Source organism: Enhydra lutris, unplaced genomic scaffold (genome assembly GCF_002288905.1).
Source record: "Enhydra lutris kenyoni isolate GAN:26980312 unplaced genomic scaffold, ASM228890v2 scaffoldscaffold58, whole genome shotgun sequence".
Classification (NCBI taxonomy): Eukaryota; Metazoa; Chordata; class Mammalia; order Carnivora; family Mustelidae; genus Enhydra; species Enhydra lutris.
In genome coordinates, this window is record NW_019154142.1 from 4,763,011 (window position 1) to 4,783,745 (window position 20,735).

Sequence of the window (20,735 nt, forward strand, 5' to 3'; positions counted from 1 at the left end):
AGCAAGGAAGGGGGAAAACCAGGTAGGTGTGTTGCACGGGAAGCCTGATTCAGGGATCAGAAATTGATGCCCGTTGTACCACTCCTGATCATTCAAATAAAATGAGGGCTGAAAAATGACGGCTTGATTTAGCGACGTGGTGGTCAGTGGTAACCTTGAGAAGGGCAGTTTCAGCAGAGTGGTAGGGGCAAAATCCTCAGAGAGACGCTCAAAGAGAATAGGAGATAAAATTGAAAAGTGAGTAGAAATTTTTTCAAAGTCTTTTTCCTTTTGGCCGTTTCTAAATGGATGGAAAGAAACGAGACAGTAGCTGCAGGGGGCACATGGGTTTTTTAAAAGAGGTCTTTTCCCCACCAAGATGGGAGAAATAATAGCGTGTATTTATGCTGATGGAAACGATCCGCTTGAGGAAGCTGGAAGTGTTTAATTTGCAGGGTGGGAGATGTAGGGGCAACTAGTGAGCTAAATATTCAGAGAGCTATTTGGATTTTTTTTCGATCCCAGGAGTAAGGGTAGGGAACAGAGTTAAGAGAGAACAGATCTGGGATGCTGAGAGGGAGTGCGGATTGTGAGGGATGGAGCCAACAGGAAGAAGAGCTCAGAGTTGAAGGGCAGGCCAAGTGGAAGTGAGAAAGAGGGAATAAAGTGATCATAAGTCACGGTAAGAGAGGGATGATATTAAAGATTTCAAAGATGGAGCCATTTGCAGAGATGACAAGGTCCCGGGTGTTGCTGTTGAGTGTGAGTGGAAATAAAGTTGCTCCCCATGAACATTGAACATTGGACCAAAAGCCGTTTGCTGGAGTAACTGTCAGAAGTACAAGAGCGACCAGGGAGGCTCACAGATGCTGGAGACAAGGATGGGTGGTTAAGCTGAATGGTGTGACTGTGGGAAGCAAAGGGCCCAGCTAGGAGGAAACCACTATTTGGGGTAGGGTTAGTGAGCTTGCTGTGCCTGAAGGAGTTCAAAACGACTTGCGACTCAAGAATTTAAAAAAAGAACTCATTTAGATTTGTTAGTTGGAGATTTGAGAACTTTCTATGTTAAGTCCGATACTGTAATTATTTGAGCCATGTCTCTAGAAAAATTAGGCTTCCTGTATACATTAGAATTCCTTTTTTTCCTATAAAAATTATTTTCCCAGGAGAGTGAATTTTATCCCGCTTAGGATCAGTAACAATTTCTCATATCCATTCTCTCCTGGTTTTCCTCAAAACCCTCCAGGGGCCCCTATATTTTTGCACCTATGCCCAGGCATGTAAATAATTATTGGAGTTGGGGCACCTGGGTGGCTCAGTCGGTTAAGCATCTGCCTTCAGCTCGGGGTATGATCCCAGAGTCCTGGGATCGAACCCCATATGGGGTTCTCTGTTTGGCCAGGAGCCTCCTTCTCCCTCTGCCTCTGCACTGCCCCTCCCACCTCCACTCATCCTCTCTCTCAAATAAATAAAATCTTTTTAAAAATAAATGAATAATTATTGGGATAAATGATATAGCACAATTCCATATTCTTGAGTTTAATGTATAAGATCTCTTCAGCAACATTCAGTGAAAATGATGATTTGCTCTGTGGTCAGGGCACATCCAGTAATAAACATCCTCTGACTGCGGAGTCCGTTTTTCTCGCAGTGGGCATCCACCCAAATGCCAGCCCGCTTCTGGATCATCCCCTGAAATGTCAGGGAGTCAGAGGTCCCAAGTAGCAGTGGAATGCAAGAAATTTAATCAGTATAAGCAAAACAGTAATGTAAATCAATCTATAAAAAAAGAGGTTCAGATAGAAATTGCTTTTGGACTCTCCCGTGCTTTGGGATCATTTCTCTCCCCGTCACCCGCCCAGCAGAGGTAACGATACCCAAGCACATTTGGAATACATGTGTGCAGCTTAAAAGGCACACAGCTGATTTTGCTTTCATTCAACACCGGCGGTTTCTTTCACTTCAGTAATTTTTCCTTCCCTCATCTCCCCAGGGAATTCCATAAATATAATCACAAAGCCTTACAGAAATTTGCTAACATTTTTTAATTGTATTTACTGAGAATACCACATTGTTCCACAGCAAAATGATTTTATTCTCCAAATGATTACAAAGCTCTTTCCATTAAAAAGGTTTTGGTTATCTATATGAAATTGCACATTATAAAAAACCAATTATAGATTACACTCTTTGAAAAGAAAAAAAACACATTTTTTAAAGGCAAGTACTAAAACGCTGCATACTGATCAAACCCAGCATAATTATTTCACATCGTGATCTCTATTTAAGCAACTGTTGTACCAAAAATGGCATCCTGTGTAGGCAGGGAAGCAGAGCCTCACCGCGGTGTACAGTGTGCACTTGGCATAATTTGGTTTTGATGTCTAAGATACAGCATGTTTTTCTAACTTTGAAAATATGCACATAATTTGAAATTGCCTTTCAGATAAACATTAGAATAAGTTGACATGAAAAATGTCATATTATATGAAGAGATACTTAAAATATCCACGCTCTCTCTTAATACTGTAGGGTTCTGTTTGTTGTAGCTACCATTTTCAGGCTAAAAGAAACTGGTAGGAGAACAAACGGACAAAACGCAAATTTATCCAGCATTACGGCACAGTGCCTTTGGAATCTTACAGTTCTCAAACCACATAAATTAAGTCAATCCAGAAGTTAGTAAAGGGGTATTTCCTCTTACTGTACAGTGACTCTTCATGAGCAAGCCCCCATTCTCCCTTCCACACATAACCCAGGTTAACAGTGGTTAGTTAGGAGTTATCATTAGTTCACAGAGAATCCCGTATACTCTGGTAGATTCTAAATGTATGATTTTCCTAATTTCCTAGAGTGTAGCATTTTCCGATTTATACTTATAAAATCCTCCTAGAGTTCAGGCAGTCTATAAAGGCAGGGTTAAATAAAAACCTGTTATACTCACTTCATCAGAATCCCACTCACGAGACCTTAAGACTCAGAGACCCGTGTGGCATCTTAGGTGGGTGTCATCTCGTCGGCTACGGCCATGGCACTAAGAACGTGGAATAACTCATAGGCCTGAGATCTGCTCACACTGACCCAGATGTATTCTTTACTAATTTAAGTCTTTATGTTAAATCTGAAAGATGAACAATGATACTTTTGGTGAGAATTTATGTAACTCATTATCCAAGTTTTAAGACTGATGACTCCCCTAACTCTAATTTTAGCCTGAAAAATAGCTTAAAGTATCCACTTTAACAAGCACATTAGAAAGGTATTTTGTAACATGTAAATATATATATACAATAAAATATATATAAAACATTTTTCTATACACCCTCAGAGTTAAAGACTACTTTGAGTAGCTAACTTTGTGCTAGAAACATTGACAAGGGAGTTAAGTTTTATGTTATTTCAACTATTTTATGTTTTAAAGGAGATATAACGGACATATAACATTGTATGGGACTTTTTCCTCCAAGTTATTACCTTCAGGGTATATTCATTACTAAGTTTTCATTTGGTGATCATTTTCTTTTCAGTTTTGTACTTTAAAGCCTTACATGTTAATGAAAATTATATACCTCTAAGTAGATATCAGAACTCAATTGCTTTTTAGGTGAGGTTTTTTTCCTTTAGCTGTATATACAGAATATAACATGCATAATACTGCTGAACCTACACATTTCCTGTTGTGATATATATATATTTTTTTCAAAAGAAAAAATAATTTTGAAATGAACATGACCTTTAGCACCAATTTTAACCTAATTTTTCTTTGGTAGGAAGAAAGGCACCAAATATATAGTCTGCTCATTGTGTGTGGTTCAAAAAATAGCTCTCATGAAGCCCTCAGTCCCTGAAGTACTCCTCCGATATAGACTGAATTATGAAAGATACTATGACCCATTAACCTTCTAGTATATTAGAGTATACTACAGAAGACTACATTTAGGGAAGATCCTCACAGAAAAGGCTTTGTGTGCTTACCCACACTTAACATATTTAACAAATGCACTCTTCTAAAAATGGACAGATACTAAAAAGTATTATTTAGTAAAGAATAAAAGTCACATACCAGAGGCTCCAAAATTGTGTCACAGATTTCATTAGATTTCCAAAAGTTATTTTATACTGATAGTTCCTACCACACACATCGTTAGTGACATTCAACTCCAAAATACTCTTCTTACAGCACTCATACTGAAAGGCCAGAAACATCTTCGATTAGACTGGGAACTTGTGGGTTAGCTCCTACACTACTGCCACACTCAACGACAGCATTTTTCTAAAACTCCAGTGAGACAAAAGTTCATTGCCACGATCCCTGTTCCGCTAGGAAAGGGGTGCCTCCTGCAGGAATGTAAGGTGTAAGTTATATGGTTAAGGCACAAGCATGTAATCTGTTGTCAGCGAGTACCCATTTCTATGCCAAAGAAGACACAAATGAAAATAAGACTTTGTTAAGCTGCTACTGTAGTTTGAAAAGCCACTGGTGAAACATTCCAGCAAGTGTTCATTTTCATATATAGGTCATAAATTTCTTCAGTTTTCCTGTTTCCCATTATCCACAGGCCACATTAGTTAATACTCCTTTCTGGTTCCTCTTATATCCACTTCTCAGAACAAAGTACTTAAGAAGTTTTACAGATAGTTTGGCCTCTGTATTCCTTGCACTCCCTTGCCTTTTAATCTCAGAGTCACTACTAGCTCCTTTCTGATTAAGCACGACTCGGTTAAGCTGGGCTTTTAGTTGGACACTGAAAGCTGAGGTAGGCGGCCTGTCACGATCAAGTACTTAGAAAGGTTTTATCTCACTCCCAGTGTCTAACACACTAACAAAAAATTGGAATCTTCTGTTTTGTAAATGAGGTAGCCTCCTATATTGTATGTCATGAAAATAGTACCGTGGGAGAGTTCCTTGAAGGTACAGAGATCAAGATGATTAATGTTTATTATTGAAATTTTGATAATTTTTTAAAGGGCAAGCTAAGTAAACTAGATCCCAAGTTTTAGGGTTTCTTTGAGTGACTCAAAGATGTGGCAATGAATTGTTTCATGGATCTTTATTGTCTCAAGAGGAGTCATCTAAAGTCATCTGGTTAAGTCCACATTTATGTAAGGTTAGGAATTGTGATTGTTGTATTCAGGTTTCACATTTGCTGTGGGCATTTGGCCCTTTATTTCTGAGATTGTAACTTATCACTCTATAGCGTATTTATAAAACAAAGCATTAGTGTCTGCCAATAAATAAACTGCTAAAAAGGGCTGTGATTCTAAAACTACAGTGAGCCCACGAGCTGTCTGTTGTTGTTCTCCGCCTTGTTCATCTTTGTCCCAGGAACCATGCTCAAACTCAGCTCCAGATTACCCCTAAGTATCAACAAAAATCAGTGAGTGTAACCCGAGCAGAATTAATGATTGTCAGTCAAGTAGAGTGGCAAGGCTGCCTTCTCTGCTGTGTTCTTACTCCACATTCCTCCACATCACCATTACAAATGGCACACTTGTTCTGTTTTAGTAACAAGGTAAGAATTTTGTTTTTAAGAGTTAAACTATGATGATTCTTTTCTCTTAGCTAAGATACTACTTGCCTTTCAAATTAAAGAATATAAATGTAAAATAAGAACACTTCACTTCCTTCTCCTTTTCACACATTGGCAAAAGCAACAATTTGCAGCCTAACACAAAAATTGCTCCTTAACGTTTATGCCAGCAACAATGAAGATTTCAGTGTTCGAAATTTCCTAAGGAGTTTAAAATTTAAATTGTTAACATATTTTTTAATTGGAGCTAATTAACTTCTCCTTTCCACTTGTGTCTCTAGACTCTGGGAGTTTACTCTAACACCATTCACCATAAAGTCTTTAACACAGATTCATTAAGAACCACATGTGAGGGGCACGCTACGTTCCAAAGCATCCTCCACAACGTGCTCTCAGGCTAAGATCTAGCAAAACTTTAATAGAATATGAAAATCAAAGTAAAAAAGTATGCCCTCTGAAAATTCTCATGTTAAGAATTTGACAGTCTCTTCCCTGAAAGCATTAAACATTTAAGTTCTAGATATTAGCACAAAAGATGCTAGTCATATGAACTTCCTTCCCAGATTTTAATCACATAATTAATGTTTTCAATGTAGACCAATAGAACTCTTTAGTTCAAGGCTGAGAGCAAGCCATTCACCAGGTTACATGACGTGGCATGGGCTTCCATTCTCTGAAGCCATAGGTACCAGTAAGTAGGGCTAAGCAGCCAGTAGAACTAAGCAAGGAGGTTAATGAGCTCCTCAGCAGGTTTTTGAAGCATGAGGGAAGTAAAGAGAAAAAGAATGATAAGGAGAAAGAAAACAGGAAAAGCAAGCAGAGTGTAAGAAAGAACGGGGAAGTGCACTACCGGGAACCCCCCTCGGTGCCACCCACGCTGGACATGGCCTGCCCCTGTTCACTGCATTTTCTATTCAGTTTTCTCTTGATTTAACAGCAACAGTCATCCAGACATAAAGTGGTTTATAAATAACAAAGGTAAAAATTAAAATATTCTTCGGTGCAGTTAAAAGGATTAGAATTACCAGAAGTAAAAACAAACCTGTGTTTACTTTACAACTAATTGTACATTTACTTTAAGGAATACTATGTAGCCGTCAAAACCCACAAAAATCTTGCCATTTGCAATGATGTGGATGGAACTAGAGGGTATTATGCTGAGTGAAATAAGTCAGAGAAAGACAATTATCATAAGATCTCTCTGATAGGAATTTGAGAGGCAGGACGGGGGTTGTGGGGGGAAGGGAGGGAAAAAAATGAAACAAGATGGGACCGAGGAGGGAGACAAACCATGAGACTCTTAATTTCAGGAAACAAACTAGGGTTGCTGGAGGGGAGGGAAGGGATGGAGTGACTAGGTGATGGACGTTGGGGAGGGTATGGGCTACAGTGAGTGCTGTGAATTGTGTAAGACTGATGATTCACAGACCTGTACCCCTGAAGCAAGCAATACATTACATGTTAATAAAATTTTTTAAAAAGTGTAGAAAGTTGAAGCTAACAGAGTTACGGTTTGCTTCATACTTGGGCAGAGCCCACGGGATCTTCTGCAAACACATAGAAAAAAGTACTGTGGATCCGGAAGTACAAATGAAGTCCTGCTTCTGTTTCTGACTAGAATTTGAAGCCTAATGCAAGCCTGCGCAACCTCGAGTGGACATTACAAGTCTCCTAGTAGGACTGCAGACAAAGGATTGCAACTGTGATCAAAGAAATTGATAAATTTTGAGTAAAGTATCAATCTAGGTGGTTTATTATTACTGAAATGGATGGATACCAAGAGTATCTACTGCTTTAACTGAAATGTTTCTGGAAGATCCATGGGTGTCTGATTCAGAGTCTCTTTAAGGAGGAATAATTATTCCCCTTATATTGTTGGCCTCAAATGCTAGAACCTTCTGAATGTGAGAATTTGCTGATTCTCTCTGAGAATTAGGATGATGAGATAGAAAGCAGAGTTCTGACTCTACTGTTTTCCTCTCAATTGCATGGATTGAACAAAAAACATTTAGGCCCACCAGGTCACTCTCTTGCAATAAAGTTAACACGGTTCAGAAATTAGAAAGGATTTACCTGGAAAGATTAGGGTAACGTTTCTTGTTCTAAAACACAAATCCTTATGAATATTGGTATTTTTCATTTCTAAGTTTGCAGAACTTCCAGAACTTCAAACTTCTAGAGCTTTTTGTACCAAACATGTTATGAAATATAATTTTATAGAATTTAGCATCTTTTGTACTTTTTAACTTTATGTTATTACAGCAAAGAACTCTCCACAACAGTCTATTATAGGAGAGATTTTTTCAGTGTCATAGGACTGTTTAATTCATTCCATCTGACTGAAAACTGCATATGTGTAATTTTATACATGAACACAATATTCTGAGATCTAGGTTTTACTATAAATACTTCAGCTACTTCGCTTTTTTTTTTTTAAGTAGGCTCCACATTACTACTCACAACCCTGAGAGATCACTACCTGAGCTGAGATCAAGAGTCCGAGGCTTAACCAACCGAGCCATCCAGGCGCCCCACTTTGCTCTTTTGTTATGGAAACTAACCTTTGAGTTTCAGATTATTACTTTTTTTTTTTTCCTTTCTAAAATCAGTCAAACTTTGAAAGGGGAAACATTTTGGAGGTCTCTACCGAGTTAATTTTCTCTTTAAGAATTCTTTCTGTAAAATTGGCAGGGGTAGGGACAAGTCTTAGGAGTCTATGCTAAAACTATTAAAAAAAATTTTTTTATAATGGCAGGTTTGATGATTGGTCTTAGTTTTATATTTTTCTGATCTCAAAAGCACTGATAATAATGAGGAAGCACATTTTTATATAACTAGACATGAATAAAGAACCCAATAATATATTATCATTTCTAAGCCTTTTTTTCTTTTTCTTTTTTTTTTTTTGTAGAGCACGGGTGCTTAGGTGGCAAGGGGCAGAGGGAGAGAGAAAATCTCAAGCAGACTCACGCCCAGCACGGAGCCTGATGCGGGGCTTGAATTCATGACCCTGAGATGAAATCAAGAGTTTGTCACTTAACTGACTGAGCCACCCAGGTGCCCCCTAAGTCATTTTCTAAAAACTTAAAATAAGAATATGAAAGGGCAGAACGGTCAAAATATAGTTGTTTTTTAAGCAACATAACCTTCCAAAAAGACAAATTACCCAAGTTTCCTAAATATGAAATACAGAAGTAGTAAAAGTTACAACCATGTGTATGTCATAGTAAACTGCTGAATGTCTTCACAATAAAAAATCATTTAAAATCCTATTAAAAATAAATTGCACATTTAGCATTCCTACTTTGAACTTCTGGGTTTTCTAGCTGTTTTATTAACCACCTCACTTCCCTCTAGCCCCCTATGTGGCCTGCCCCCCACCCCCATCCACAACTACAAATCCATATGTTCTTCAGGTTTCAGCTAAAGACAAAGAAAGATTAGATGCTGGAAGAAAAAGTAGGGAGATAAGAGATTAAGTTTCTGTCCGGACAGAGAAGTTCAAAACAGATGGATCCTGGAGGTGCTTTAGAAAAGATAGCATTCTTCCCAAGTTAACAAGCTACATTTGAGGAAGCTCTAATACACATTTATACTTAGGACTTAAATATACTTTGCATATTAACTTTCAAAGACATAAATAAGAAACATTCAGGATGAGGAAAGTATTCCTATATTTTGTAGATGAGTTTTATTTTTGTAGATGAGTATAGGCCATGGCATGACTTTGGTTTTAATTTTAGGTCTTTAAAACATTAATACTTTTAAATATTAAAATTAAAAATTAAATTTAAATAATTTTAAATTTAAAAAAATCTTAAAAATTAAAATTAAATGTTAAAAATAATACATTTATGCAAGTGTCTTTGCATAAATAGAAAAATCTGGGAATGTTAATGGGGAGTGTGCTGGGATAAATACCAACGAGTGCAAATTTTGCCAGAAAGTTTTGGAAATACAGAAGTTCTCTTTATAAGTGCTTTTAATCTTTCAAGACCTATTAATTTTATAAATGAATTTGAGCAACTGTTTCTATCAGAAATATTTTCTGCATGAATACAAAGATTTTTTTTTCCCCATTTGTACCTGAAACTGCCAACTTGATAACATGCTCAGTAAGACTCTGTGGAAATGTCACGTCCTAGTGCTAACAAATCCCGAAGTCAGAAAAATTCTACGTGAAATGGTCAGAATCTCTTTCATTCTTTCTATTTCACTTTATTGTTACACTTTAAACAAGTTCAGAAATTTGGGGGTTTCTGGCTACTTAAGTAAAACACACTGCAAACCGAAAGGGAACAAATGGAGGAGGAAGAAATGCCTGCCTCCCGAATTGCTCTGCTCTTATGACCAGGATCCCTTCTGTGTCGTGCACGAATCTGAACACGATGCTACCATCTGCTCCTGGAAGCTCCCTGGACACCAGAGCAAGGCGAAATAACTTAATTTCAGATCTTATTTAACAGCAGGCAAGCAGCTTTAACACAGACTTGAGGTTTAGGTAGATCTGACTTTACCTAGAATCCAGGCTTCAATCTTGTAAAAAGTTTCCCAGTAGCAGAAGAAATTAAAACAGAGATACCGGAATTAAAAACATCACGTGAGACAATAGACAATATTTCCAGTCCTAACCAAATTGCAACCCTTTCATTATAGCTTGAGGTATTTTTAAATATTTGTACAAGCGTATTAGCATTCACAGTTTCCAGAGTTGCTTTTTACTGAAATAGCATCAATGTTCACAATATTTGACTTTCCGACGTAAGTTTTCATATACCAGAGTCTCTGCCCGCACACTCAGGAAATGCCAGACAGCTAGCTATTCAGTGGCAGAAAATGGTTCTTGTAGTAATAAGGGTTCTAGTTCCTCATTATTGTGCTATTCCTAGTATGTAATTAAAAAAATAAGAAATTTGCAATTTATATAAAAGGAAAACTTGCTTAAACTTCTGAAAGCAAGTTCAGTCTGGTGGAGGTATGTAAGACATTAAATAACAGAGTCAGATTCTTTCTTAAAGATTCCGGATGAGCTTGACAGCAGAGAGTTCTGATTCTCCAACATTTTCTCCATCTTTTCTCCTCCAGTGGTTTTATCAATCTCTCTTTGCTTCTTACTATGGATCCAGGGGATAAAACAAAGGACAGCACCTCCAATAAGGGGAGGGATTCCAGAGAGGTAGAATGCCACATCATAGGAGCCCAGCTTGTCACGAAGTAACCCTGGGAAGGGAAAAAACTGTCACTGAGAGAGAACAAGGGTGGCTCCTAGGGGTCTCAGATCAGTCACACATTTCTTAGGAAATGGGTCTTAAGTATAAACCTTTTCTGATACGGGAAAGGAAAAGATCTTAGATCTTTTTTTTTTTTTTAATTTTATTTTTTTTAAGATTTTATTTATTTGTCAGAGAGAGAGAGAGAGAGATCACAAGTAGGCAGAGAGGCAGGCAGAGACAGAGGGAGAAGCAGGTTCCCTGCTGAGCAAGGAGCCCGATATGGGACTTGATCCCAGGACGCTGGGATCATGACCTGAGCCGAAGGCAGCCGCCCAACCAACTGAGCCACCCAGCCGTCCCAAAGAAAAGATCTTAGATCTTTAATCTTGCCACAGACTACAGGTCTTTGGGTTTATGTACCAAGATATTACATGGAAAAAAATATTTGTAACCAAGCTTTGGCTTTTTCAAAACCGTTCCGAGGCCTTTGGGGTACTGTGACCCAGGGTATAACGGTCCTTATTTGAGGGGAAGGTGGATAAACCACCAGCCTGAAACTTCTCTCATCCACACATATCCCACAATGTCTGTATTGCAAACTTTCTTGGGCCTACTTGCTTATGAAATAACATAAAGGTATTTAAAATTAGGATTCAAGGGGCACCTCGGTGGCTCTGTCAGTTAAGCATCTGCCTTTGGCTCAGGTCATGATCCTATGGTCCCAAGATCAAGCCCCGCGTCAGGATCCTGGCTCAGCGGGGAATCTGCTTCTCCCTCAGACTCTGCTCCTCCCTGCTCCCCCGCTTATGCTCTCTCTCTCTCTCTCTCTCTCTCTCTCCCTCCCTCAAATAAATAAATAAAATCTTTAAAAAGATAAAATTAGAATTCAAAATCATGAAAAATTATAGATCTGAGAGTTAAGATGAAAAAGTTAGATTGTTAAATATATTTCAGCACGTGGGAGTAAAATGTTTGGCAGTCTAATAGCTCCTTGGGCCCTGCTTCTGAAAACTCTCATTCAGAATACTCCTTATTTCTGGGGGTATAGCTCAGTGGTAGAGCATTTGACTGCAGAATACTCCTTATTTCTAATTTCTCTAACAAAATCCAGATTTTTTTTTAAAGATTTTATTTCTTAAGTAATCTCTATACCCAACATGGGGCTCAAACTCCCTACCCTGAGATCAAGAGTCACAGGCTGTACCAACTGAGCCAGCCATGTGCCTCACAAAACCCAGATTTTAAAAGTTATCTTAGTGTTTTTAAACTTTTGTCGCTTTTAAAATAAAACATGTTATCCGAAATGTCCAGGGAACACAATGAATTGAGTATCTGACTTTTTGAAATAAACTGCCGAGAATTTGTCCATTAAGTACTGACACATTAAAAAAAAGTACATTTATTCTAGACAGAAACCTAAGATATACAGATACAACTTTAGATATTGTATTAGAAATTAGAAATGTATATTGTACAACAATATACAGATAAAACAGATACAACAATATGCAGATACAATTTTCCTATCTTCTGAATCAGAATATTCTGTGTGTAACTATACCTTTCCTCCTTCTGAGCACTAATTATCATGTCTGACTGTCATACTGTGACCCCTCAGAACCTCCTGGTGAGCCAAGAGCTTTCAGCTGCCAGTGGCTGCCTATTCGGCCTACTTTGAAAGTTTCCGGTTATCTCCCGTTACTGGTCTGTTCTCAGTTATTTCTAGTTGCAAACAGCATTCCTACCAAAGTGCTGCTTATAATCTGCTGTAGACTTGGAAACCCTAAAAATCCAAGCTTGTGAGGTGTAAAAATAGTGGAAGTCGTGTTTATCTGGGGGACAGGGGAAGGGCTGGAGGGTCCTCCTGCAGGGAAACTGAGACCTTTAGTGATTGTTTGCTTATTCATGACTATGTTCCCAGTTGGCAAAGTTGCTAGATATGAGTGGTTCTGGATAGGAGAGTGAGCTTTCGCTGGGCCCCTCACAGGCGAGACACAGATGACAATACATACAATTCAACTTTATCCTAGTTTTATCGAATCATAACCTAATAATTCACATGGGCACCCAAGTTATATTGAACACAAGGCACCTTTATACTATTCAGAAGATTTCTAAAGGTAAAATTCATAGAACATAAAATTAACCATTTCTGTGGCATTTACCACATTCACAATGTTGTAAAACCACCACCTCTATCTAGTCCCAAAATCTTTTTATCACAGCAGAAGGAAATGCCATACCCATTAAGCAGTTAGTTATTCCCTAATTCCCCTTCCTTCCCGCCCCTGGAAACCACCAATTTGCTCTCTGCCTCTATGGAGTTACCTCTTCTGCATATTTCATGTAAATAAAATCTGACAGTGTGTGACCTTTTGTATTTGGCTTCTTTCACTTCGCATAATGGTCACAAGGTTCGTCCCCCTGGTGGCATGTATTGATTGGTACAATACTTCCTTTTTATGGCTGAATGCTATCCCATTATATAGCTACACACATTCTGTTTATCCATCTACTGATGGACACTTCAGTTGTTTCCACTAAATGCTATTTTCCATTAATTATTTCTGGGGGGGATATGATCTCTTACACAAAGCGTACATATTTAGAAATCTTTTAGAATCTTCATCTCTTTTTAAAAAGCAACTGTGTTTCCATTTCCCCAAAACATATACTAAATGAAATATCGGCATTTTGAAAGCTTAAAGCCCAGAAGCTTACAATTGGACATTTTATAGAGTGTGTTTTGTATCAATAAGGATAAGAGGGACTCCTCAGCAAACTTTTTCAACACGTCATCCAAGGCTGGTCTTATTAAAAATTTGTTATCAGTAAGGCACACACAAAAGCAAAAGACCGGCAACCAAAAAATCATATTTTCCATATAGTAAATTACTGAAGAATCATCATATTTACCTGCAATAGGTGGGCCCACAGTCATGGGTAGAGACATGAATCCAAGTAGAAATCCAATTGCTTGAGAAACATCCTGGGCACCAACTAACTCAAAGGCAATGGGGGCCATAATGGAAATGAAGCATCCATCGAAGAGACCCAAGATGAGACAGACAGCAATGAGGGCCCCAAAGACCCTACATAGGGGAATCATCATGGACATCAGACCAATGAAGAGAAAGGAGATTACCTAGGACAAGACAGCACAATGTCAACTCTGTTCTCAGGAAAAGTGAATGTTACAATCACCAAGCAACATGCTTAGTACTTTTGCCCAACTATTGGTTAGTTGCCTCCCTGGCCCAATTCACCTTGATTTTATATATGTAATCAACTCCCATAATCATCTCCCCTAAGTTCCCCTAGCACTTTCTCAAAATTTCCATAAAGGAACAAGAGTAAAATAAGTATTTTTATTACTTACTTTCCCCTTCAGCCTGTTTAAGTTCTTTGAAGTCAGAATCTGTACAAAAGTCATATTTGGAGTAGATAATCTAAGGTTTAAGAATCTTACACCTGGTTGATGGGGCAACTGGGTGACTCAGTGGGTTAAAGTCTCTGCTTTCAGCTCAAGTCATGAGCCCGGTGGTCCTGGGATAAAGCCCCGTATCGGGTGCTCTGCTCAGCAGGGAGCCTGCTTCCCCCTTTCTCTCTGCCTGCCTCTCTGCCTACTTGTGATCTGTCAAATAAATAAATAAATAAATCTTAAAAAAAAAAAAAAAAGAATCTTACACCTGGTTGATACTCAATAAATATTTGTTCTTTGAGAATCAGCTCAAATTCATTCATCAAACATCTGATTTTGAAGTTATATATACCCTATTAGCGTTAGTCCTCTACAAAAGGAAAATATGCCAGCAAGCTTTAGTACTTCACATCACACAGCTTCCAGCTTGGGGACTAGAATGACATAAGGTTTAGACATTTAAATAATTTAGAATACGTTGCCTGCCAATATTCCAGACATATTCCAAATATTCAGACCAAGTGAGATTAAAATAAGTATGTATGATTTGCTATGTATTACATAAATATGTACTGAATTTCGATTATTCAAATTCCAATTAAGTTTTGACTATCATAGGAAATATGTATAATATGCAAATGAAAATATAAACATATTCTACTAGAACATCCTAAGAGCTAAATTATGTAATCCAATTTTATTTGATAATGTAAATCAATGTGATTATTTAATGATATTTTCAAATACTGTCTTCTGGTGATACAACACAGATATACCCTATTTAAGCACAGACTTAAGGCTGAGAAATATTCTGAGCCATGGAACACTTTCATTTAATGGTAGAGTAGTTAACAGAACCAAACACTTGATTTCGCCTGCCATTGGATAGCTTCTGTGCTCTGTGCTGTAAACGGTGCCACGTGAATAAACCCTGGTTCCTTACCCTTGGGTTGTGGGGGATGAACATGGAAAACGACTGCACATCGAGTGTTCTAGATATTCCATAGTTGCATATTCCAAGTACGGTGGGTACACAAAAGGGAGCAGGCAATTCAGTAACATTTTTAGACAAAGAACTAAATGAAACTGGACAGTTCACCAGTCAGCAGAAGAAATGTTTCAAAAAGCATCAACCTTTTTAGAAATATGCATAGGACAGCAGGATCATTTACTTAGTGTTTATTAAATGCCAGGCACTGTTGGGGTGCCTGGGTGGCTCAGTGGGTTAAAGCCTCTGCCTTCGGCTCAGGTCATGATCCCAGGGTCCTGGGACTGAGCCCCGAATCAGGCTTCCTGCTCAGTGGGAGCCTACTTCCTCTTCTCTCTCTGCCTGCCTCTGTCAAATAAATAAATAAAATCTTAAAAAAAAAATAAATAAATGTCAGGTATCGTTCCAAGCATGTTAGCTAGTGATCTCCTAACAACTTCATGAAGTGGGTACTAATGTGATGCCCATTTTACAGATGCAGAGTGATGCTGGGAGACTTTTAGTAACGTGTCTACATATGCCCACCCGGGAACCCCTGGTCTGCGCAGGTGGGAGCAGCGAGCAGGCAGAACTCTTCCTGGGGGAACCTCCCACGACGAGGGGGCTGGCAGGAAGGGAGAGACCATATAAAGCAGCCATCTGGGTTCCATCTTCTACTCTGCTTTTCCCACCCCCGGCCCACCAAGCAAAGTCACTCAGCTCAGGGCAGCCGCGCACAAGCTCTCCGCGGCCGGATTGCCTGCGGAGCTGCAGGCAGGGCCCAGCGCGTGGAAGGACACAGGAGGAGGCGCCGCAATTGTACCAAGTTCTCCAGCGGATCGTAATGCAAGTGGTCCACGGACCCCACGGTCAGAAACATGCTCTTGAAGCAAGTGGCAGACTCCAGGTTAGGTCTCTTTTTGGTACCATCATACCATACAGCTGAGTGTATTTTTCTTCTTCACTATTAAAACAGGACTTTATGGTATAATAGTTTAAGACTCTGAGTTAGTTACTTGAAAATTAAGTCTGGCACTTCACTTTTTCTAAAGAACACCATCTCCCATTCTCCTGGTTTTTTTTTTTTTTTCCTCCTTCTTTGTTAAAGATTTTATTTACTCATTTGTGAGAGAGAGCAAGCAAGAGCGGGGGAGGGGCAGAAGGAGAAGAAAAGGGAGAAGCAGGCTCCCTGCTGAGCAGGGAGCCTGCCAGGTGCTCAGGACAGGAGCAGAAAGCAGAAACTTAACCGGAGGAGCCACCCAGGTGTTCCTTTTTACTGTCTACTTGAACACTTCCTCCAACCCAATTCAATGAAAACACATGCATAATTTCTCTGCATGGGTAATTAGTGGGCTTGCAGCCTGGTAGGTTGCAAAGAACTAAGGTTCAGAGGCACAAGACCAGGTTCCAGCTCTCTGTGACCCTGAACAAGTTTAAAAAAAAAAAAAAAAAGGCTTCCCAATATTTCCCATCTACAGAAAAAGATCTAAAAATAAAATGTAGAAAGTAGTTTTGTAAGGGCCTATTTAGCCAGAGGGATTCCATCTTGGGTTAAACAGTGATTTTGTTGGTTATTCAGTAAAACTTAAACTGACCATGCCCCCCTACTCCCCCTACCCCGGAACTTGCTTAAAAGTAAGCCCAGGAAACCAGTCCCAGGTAACAAAGCCCAAATACAAGGGTGGGTCAGGCCAGGTGGAGACATCCAATCAGTGGGGGCACATACTGTCCCCTTAGCTACCAAGGAGTATGGGCCCCGCCTTTTGGGCACCAATTCTGACCAAGGTGGTAGGCTAGTTCAAATAGCTACTAGGGTAAATTGTAATTCAATTGGCCACCTGTGTGTGACCTAGCATGGCTGTGCAGCTTTCTCTGAGTGTTACAATCTCATTGTCCGCCTGTGTGTGGCCAGGCCCAACCACTTGGCCCTTGCCCTTTAAAAGTTAGTAGGTAAGGCCGGGGGCGGGGGGGAGTCGCCCTCTCTGTAAGAGGCACAGCCGCGAACGTTTGGTTTGATTCTTGATGCTTGCTGTGAAATAAAGCTTTGCTTGACCTTCACTTTGTATCAGTCTCGCTCCTTTAATCACGGACCCATTATTGGGGGACCTTTCAGTTTGAAATTCACAAGTACATAAAGATTTCAGGATTATTATCATTGATAACCTAACCACACTTTAATAGTCTTAATTATATATATATTTTTAACTCTGCCTACAAACATAAAAGGAGATAAACATGGAAAGTCATAACTTATCTATCATCACAAACTCCAGAGAATCTAGAATAAAATTTCTGGACACTATGGGGCCACATTCAATGAATTTAACTGGTCAAGCCACCGACTAAACGTTCCCAACCATGCCACTGTAACTATACGAGGTTTGCTTTTTTTTTTTTTAATAAAGATTTTATTTATTCATTTTTCAGAGAAAGAGCACAAGCAGGGGGAGCAGCAGGCAAAGAGAGAAGCAGACTCCCCGCTAAGCCCAATGCGGGACTGGATCCCAGGACCCTGGGACCACAACTCGAGCCAAAAGCAGGCACTTAATCAATTGAGCCACCCAGGCATCCCTAGGTTTGCTTTCAAGAATATTTTTTTGAGTATACTTCCTGTTCTTTTCTATTTTGTTCAGTAAAAATCTCTCCCAAGATAAGAGAACCAGAGTAAATTATTAAAAGTCTAAGCACACCAAATCAATTGTGCTCAATATATGAATGTTTTTCTCAAATTTAAGACCCTTTACTTCTGGTGGTTATCCTGATTTTTCTATACATTTTTGGCCCCTTCTAATTTTTGTTCTTTGGTTAGTTTTGTAAAAAATAATTCACTTAAGAGTTTCAAGTTTAGGGGTGCCTCGTGGCTCAGTGGGTTAAGCCACTGACCTTCCGCTCAGGTCATGATCTCAGGATCCGGGGATGGAGCCCCGTATTGGGCTTTTTGCTCAGTGGGGAGCCTGCTTCTCTCTCTCTCTGCCTGCCTCTCTGCCTACTTGTGATCTTTCTCTGTCAAATAAATAAATAAAATCTAAAAAAAAAAAAAAAGGTTTCAAATTTAGTAGGAGTGTCTAAGCAGCTCAGTCAGTTAAGCATCTGACTCTTGATTTTGGCTCAGGTTATGATCTCAGGGTCATGAGATCCAGCCCTGTGTTGGGCTCTGCACTGGGCTTGAAGTCCGCTTAAGGTTCTCTTTTTCCCTCTCTGCCCCTCCCCACCTCTCTTAAAAAAACAAAACAAACAAACAAAAAAAATGAACGTTTCAAATTTATGTATATATTACTATATATTTGAACTTAATAGTTTCTTAATACTTCACCTGACTATGAGTTCACAGTTCAAACTATATTAACTATATTCTCCCTTTTTCAATTACTTGACAATAACTATTGTTACTCAAAATTGTTAAGTTTTAATAAATAGAAATTGTTATTTAAAAGTAAAGTTTCCTCCTCTCTCTCTCTCTACTTGTGATCTCTCTCTGTCAAATAAAATCTTTAAAAAAAAAGAAAATAAAATAAAAGTAAAGTTTCTTGGTTTTTTGTTAAGAATTGAGTTCATTGGCATTTACACATTTATCCTTTACCATCTCTCAGAAAATAGCTAGAGAATTGTTCATAGGGGAGTTTCTGTACTTCATCATTTCCCCAAATAAATACTGATCCATACATCAAATATTGATTTGTAAATACTGGGCTCCGGTTTGAAAGATAAATAAATTTAGTATTACTACAAACTTCTTTCCCTCCTCCAGCACAGCAGCTCTGGTTAGATTTAAATGAGGTATTCTTTTTTTTTCTTTTTTTTTTTTAAGATTTCATTTATTTGACAGAGAGAGAAAGAGAGGGGGGGGGGGGGGGAACACAAGCAGTGGGAGAGGGAGAAGCAGGCTTTCCGAGGAGCAGGGAGCCAGGTGCGGGGCTTAATTCCAGGACTCCTGGTATGATGATGACCTGAGCCTAAGGCAGATGGCTTAACTGAGTCTCCCAAGCGCCCCTAAATGAAGTATTCAGAGGTCCCTAATTCTCTGCTAGCCTCTGGCACTGACATTTAATAAAGCATTGACGGTTGAGATGTCTTTCTTGCTTTTGTTTTCTTAAAATCACCCAAGGAAATATCTTCCGTCACAGTATTATAGGTTCTACTACAGAACACCTTGCTTGAGTTTGTTTACATAACAAAAAAAATTGGGGTGGGTCTTTCTTTCCCTTTTTTTTTTTCCTATTATCTTTCCCTATTTCTATCACTAAAAGAACATTTTTGGAGAAATGTCAGTTTAAGTTTTGCTCAAGAATCTTAGTTCCAGAAGAAAAATGAACTGCACCTGATAAGCAGTAGGCATTTTCAGAGGCAGACACACAACTGGCCCCAGTTAGAGTCAACTGTTGCTCCTACGAATTTATTCAATATGAAGTTTCCAGACGTTTCCAGCTAGGAGCCCCGAGCAGAAAGCCTTTAACTGTTATTATTCCATATGATGCAGTTCAGTCATGTCTTTGCTCGGCATTTAGAGTGGTTAAGCTGAAAACACGAAACCAGGACCCTGACGGAGTTTACATTCAGAACTCTGAAGCGGAGGTGTGAGACTGCCGAACCAGGAGGTGAGGAGTCTGTCTTTAAGCAGAGGTCTCCGGGGTGCCTGGCCGGCTCACCTGGTGGCACGTGCGACTCAGGGTTGTGAGTTCCAGCCCCACGTTGGGTGTACAGATAACTTCAAAAAAATTATAAGCAAAGATCTCTAGTTCAGGATAACCAAGGTCTCCTTTCTTGAGACCTGTTCCAAATCAGGATCTGCTTCAGTATTTGATAGAATATTAAAACATAATCAAAGGAAGGGTTTATTAATCATCCGCTCTGGGGAGATGCTTTACATGGTTGTTACCGTGACTCCTTACCGCAGCCCTCGGCCGCTTCTGGAGATAGCTGGTGACAAGAACTGGGGATAAACTCATGTCTCACTCCAGAGCCTGTGCTTTTCTGCTCTGTAGCCTCCCAGACCCAAGATGATCGTGACCAGAAATCAGACCACGTGGGAGGTTGTGAAGTGTGTTCCGTGCCCAGCTGCTAGGAGACGGGGAGGGGAGAGAACTGTCACAGCCCGGTGAGGCTGGGCTATAACAGACAAAAGCAGGGAGCGGGTATGTCTGCCCCACCCATGATGAGAAGGTAAGGAAGGTGAGCAGTGGGAGCCTTCCAGATCTCACAGGCCAGGCCAAGAGGTCGCCAGCCAGCGAGGGAAAGAAAGGGCGAAAAGCAAACAGGCAGAGCTGGAGTTAGTGGTGGCAAAGAACAGCCGAGAATCAAAAACCAAACTGAACGGTTGGGAGTTGGGCAGGGAAGCCAAGGAAAAGGAGAGACAGAGGAGGGGAGTGATATAAAGGAGCGAGGCCAGGAGCCACAGCACACACTGAAGGCCTTCCTTCTCCTTCACAGGCCTCTCCGAAATGCAGTCCGCTCACCTGTGACTCGGCAGACACTACTGTGGAGAATGGATTACTGCTTCCATCTCAGGAATCTCTCCTCCACATACAACCGCAGTGACTTTAAAATGTGAAATCAGGGGGTGCCTGGGTGGCTCAGTCAGTTGAGCATCTGCCTTCAGCTCAGATCATGATCCCAGGGTCCTGGGA

The 20,735-nt window shown here is 39.7% G+C and overlaps 1 protein-coding gene across 1 annotated transcript in view; it reads right to left on the reverse strand.

Moving 5' to 3' along the window:
• Positions 1–9,553: 9,553 nt before the first annotated feature.
• Positions 9,554–20,735, reverse strand: part of LOC111158266 (solute carrier family 16 member 10) — a 122,576-nt gene continuing 111,394 nt past the window's right edge. Inside the window, exons 5-6 of the mRNA XM_022520187.1 lie at positions 13,640–13,868; positions 9,554–10,730 (exon numbers count right to left, since the gene is read on the reverse strand). Of these exons, the coding sequence (XP_022375895.1) occupies positions 10,498–10,730; positions 13,640–13,868 (462 nt within the window). The 3' untranslated portion in view covers positions 9,554–10,497. The remainder of the gene's footprint in view (positions 10,731–13,639; positions 13,869–20,735) is intronic.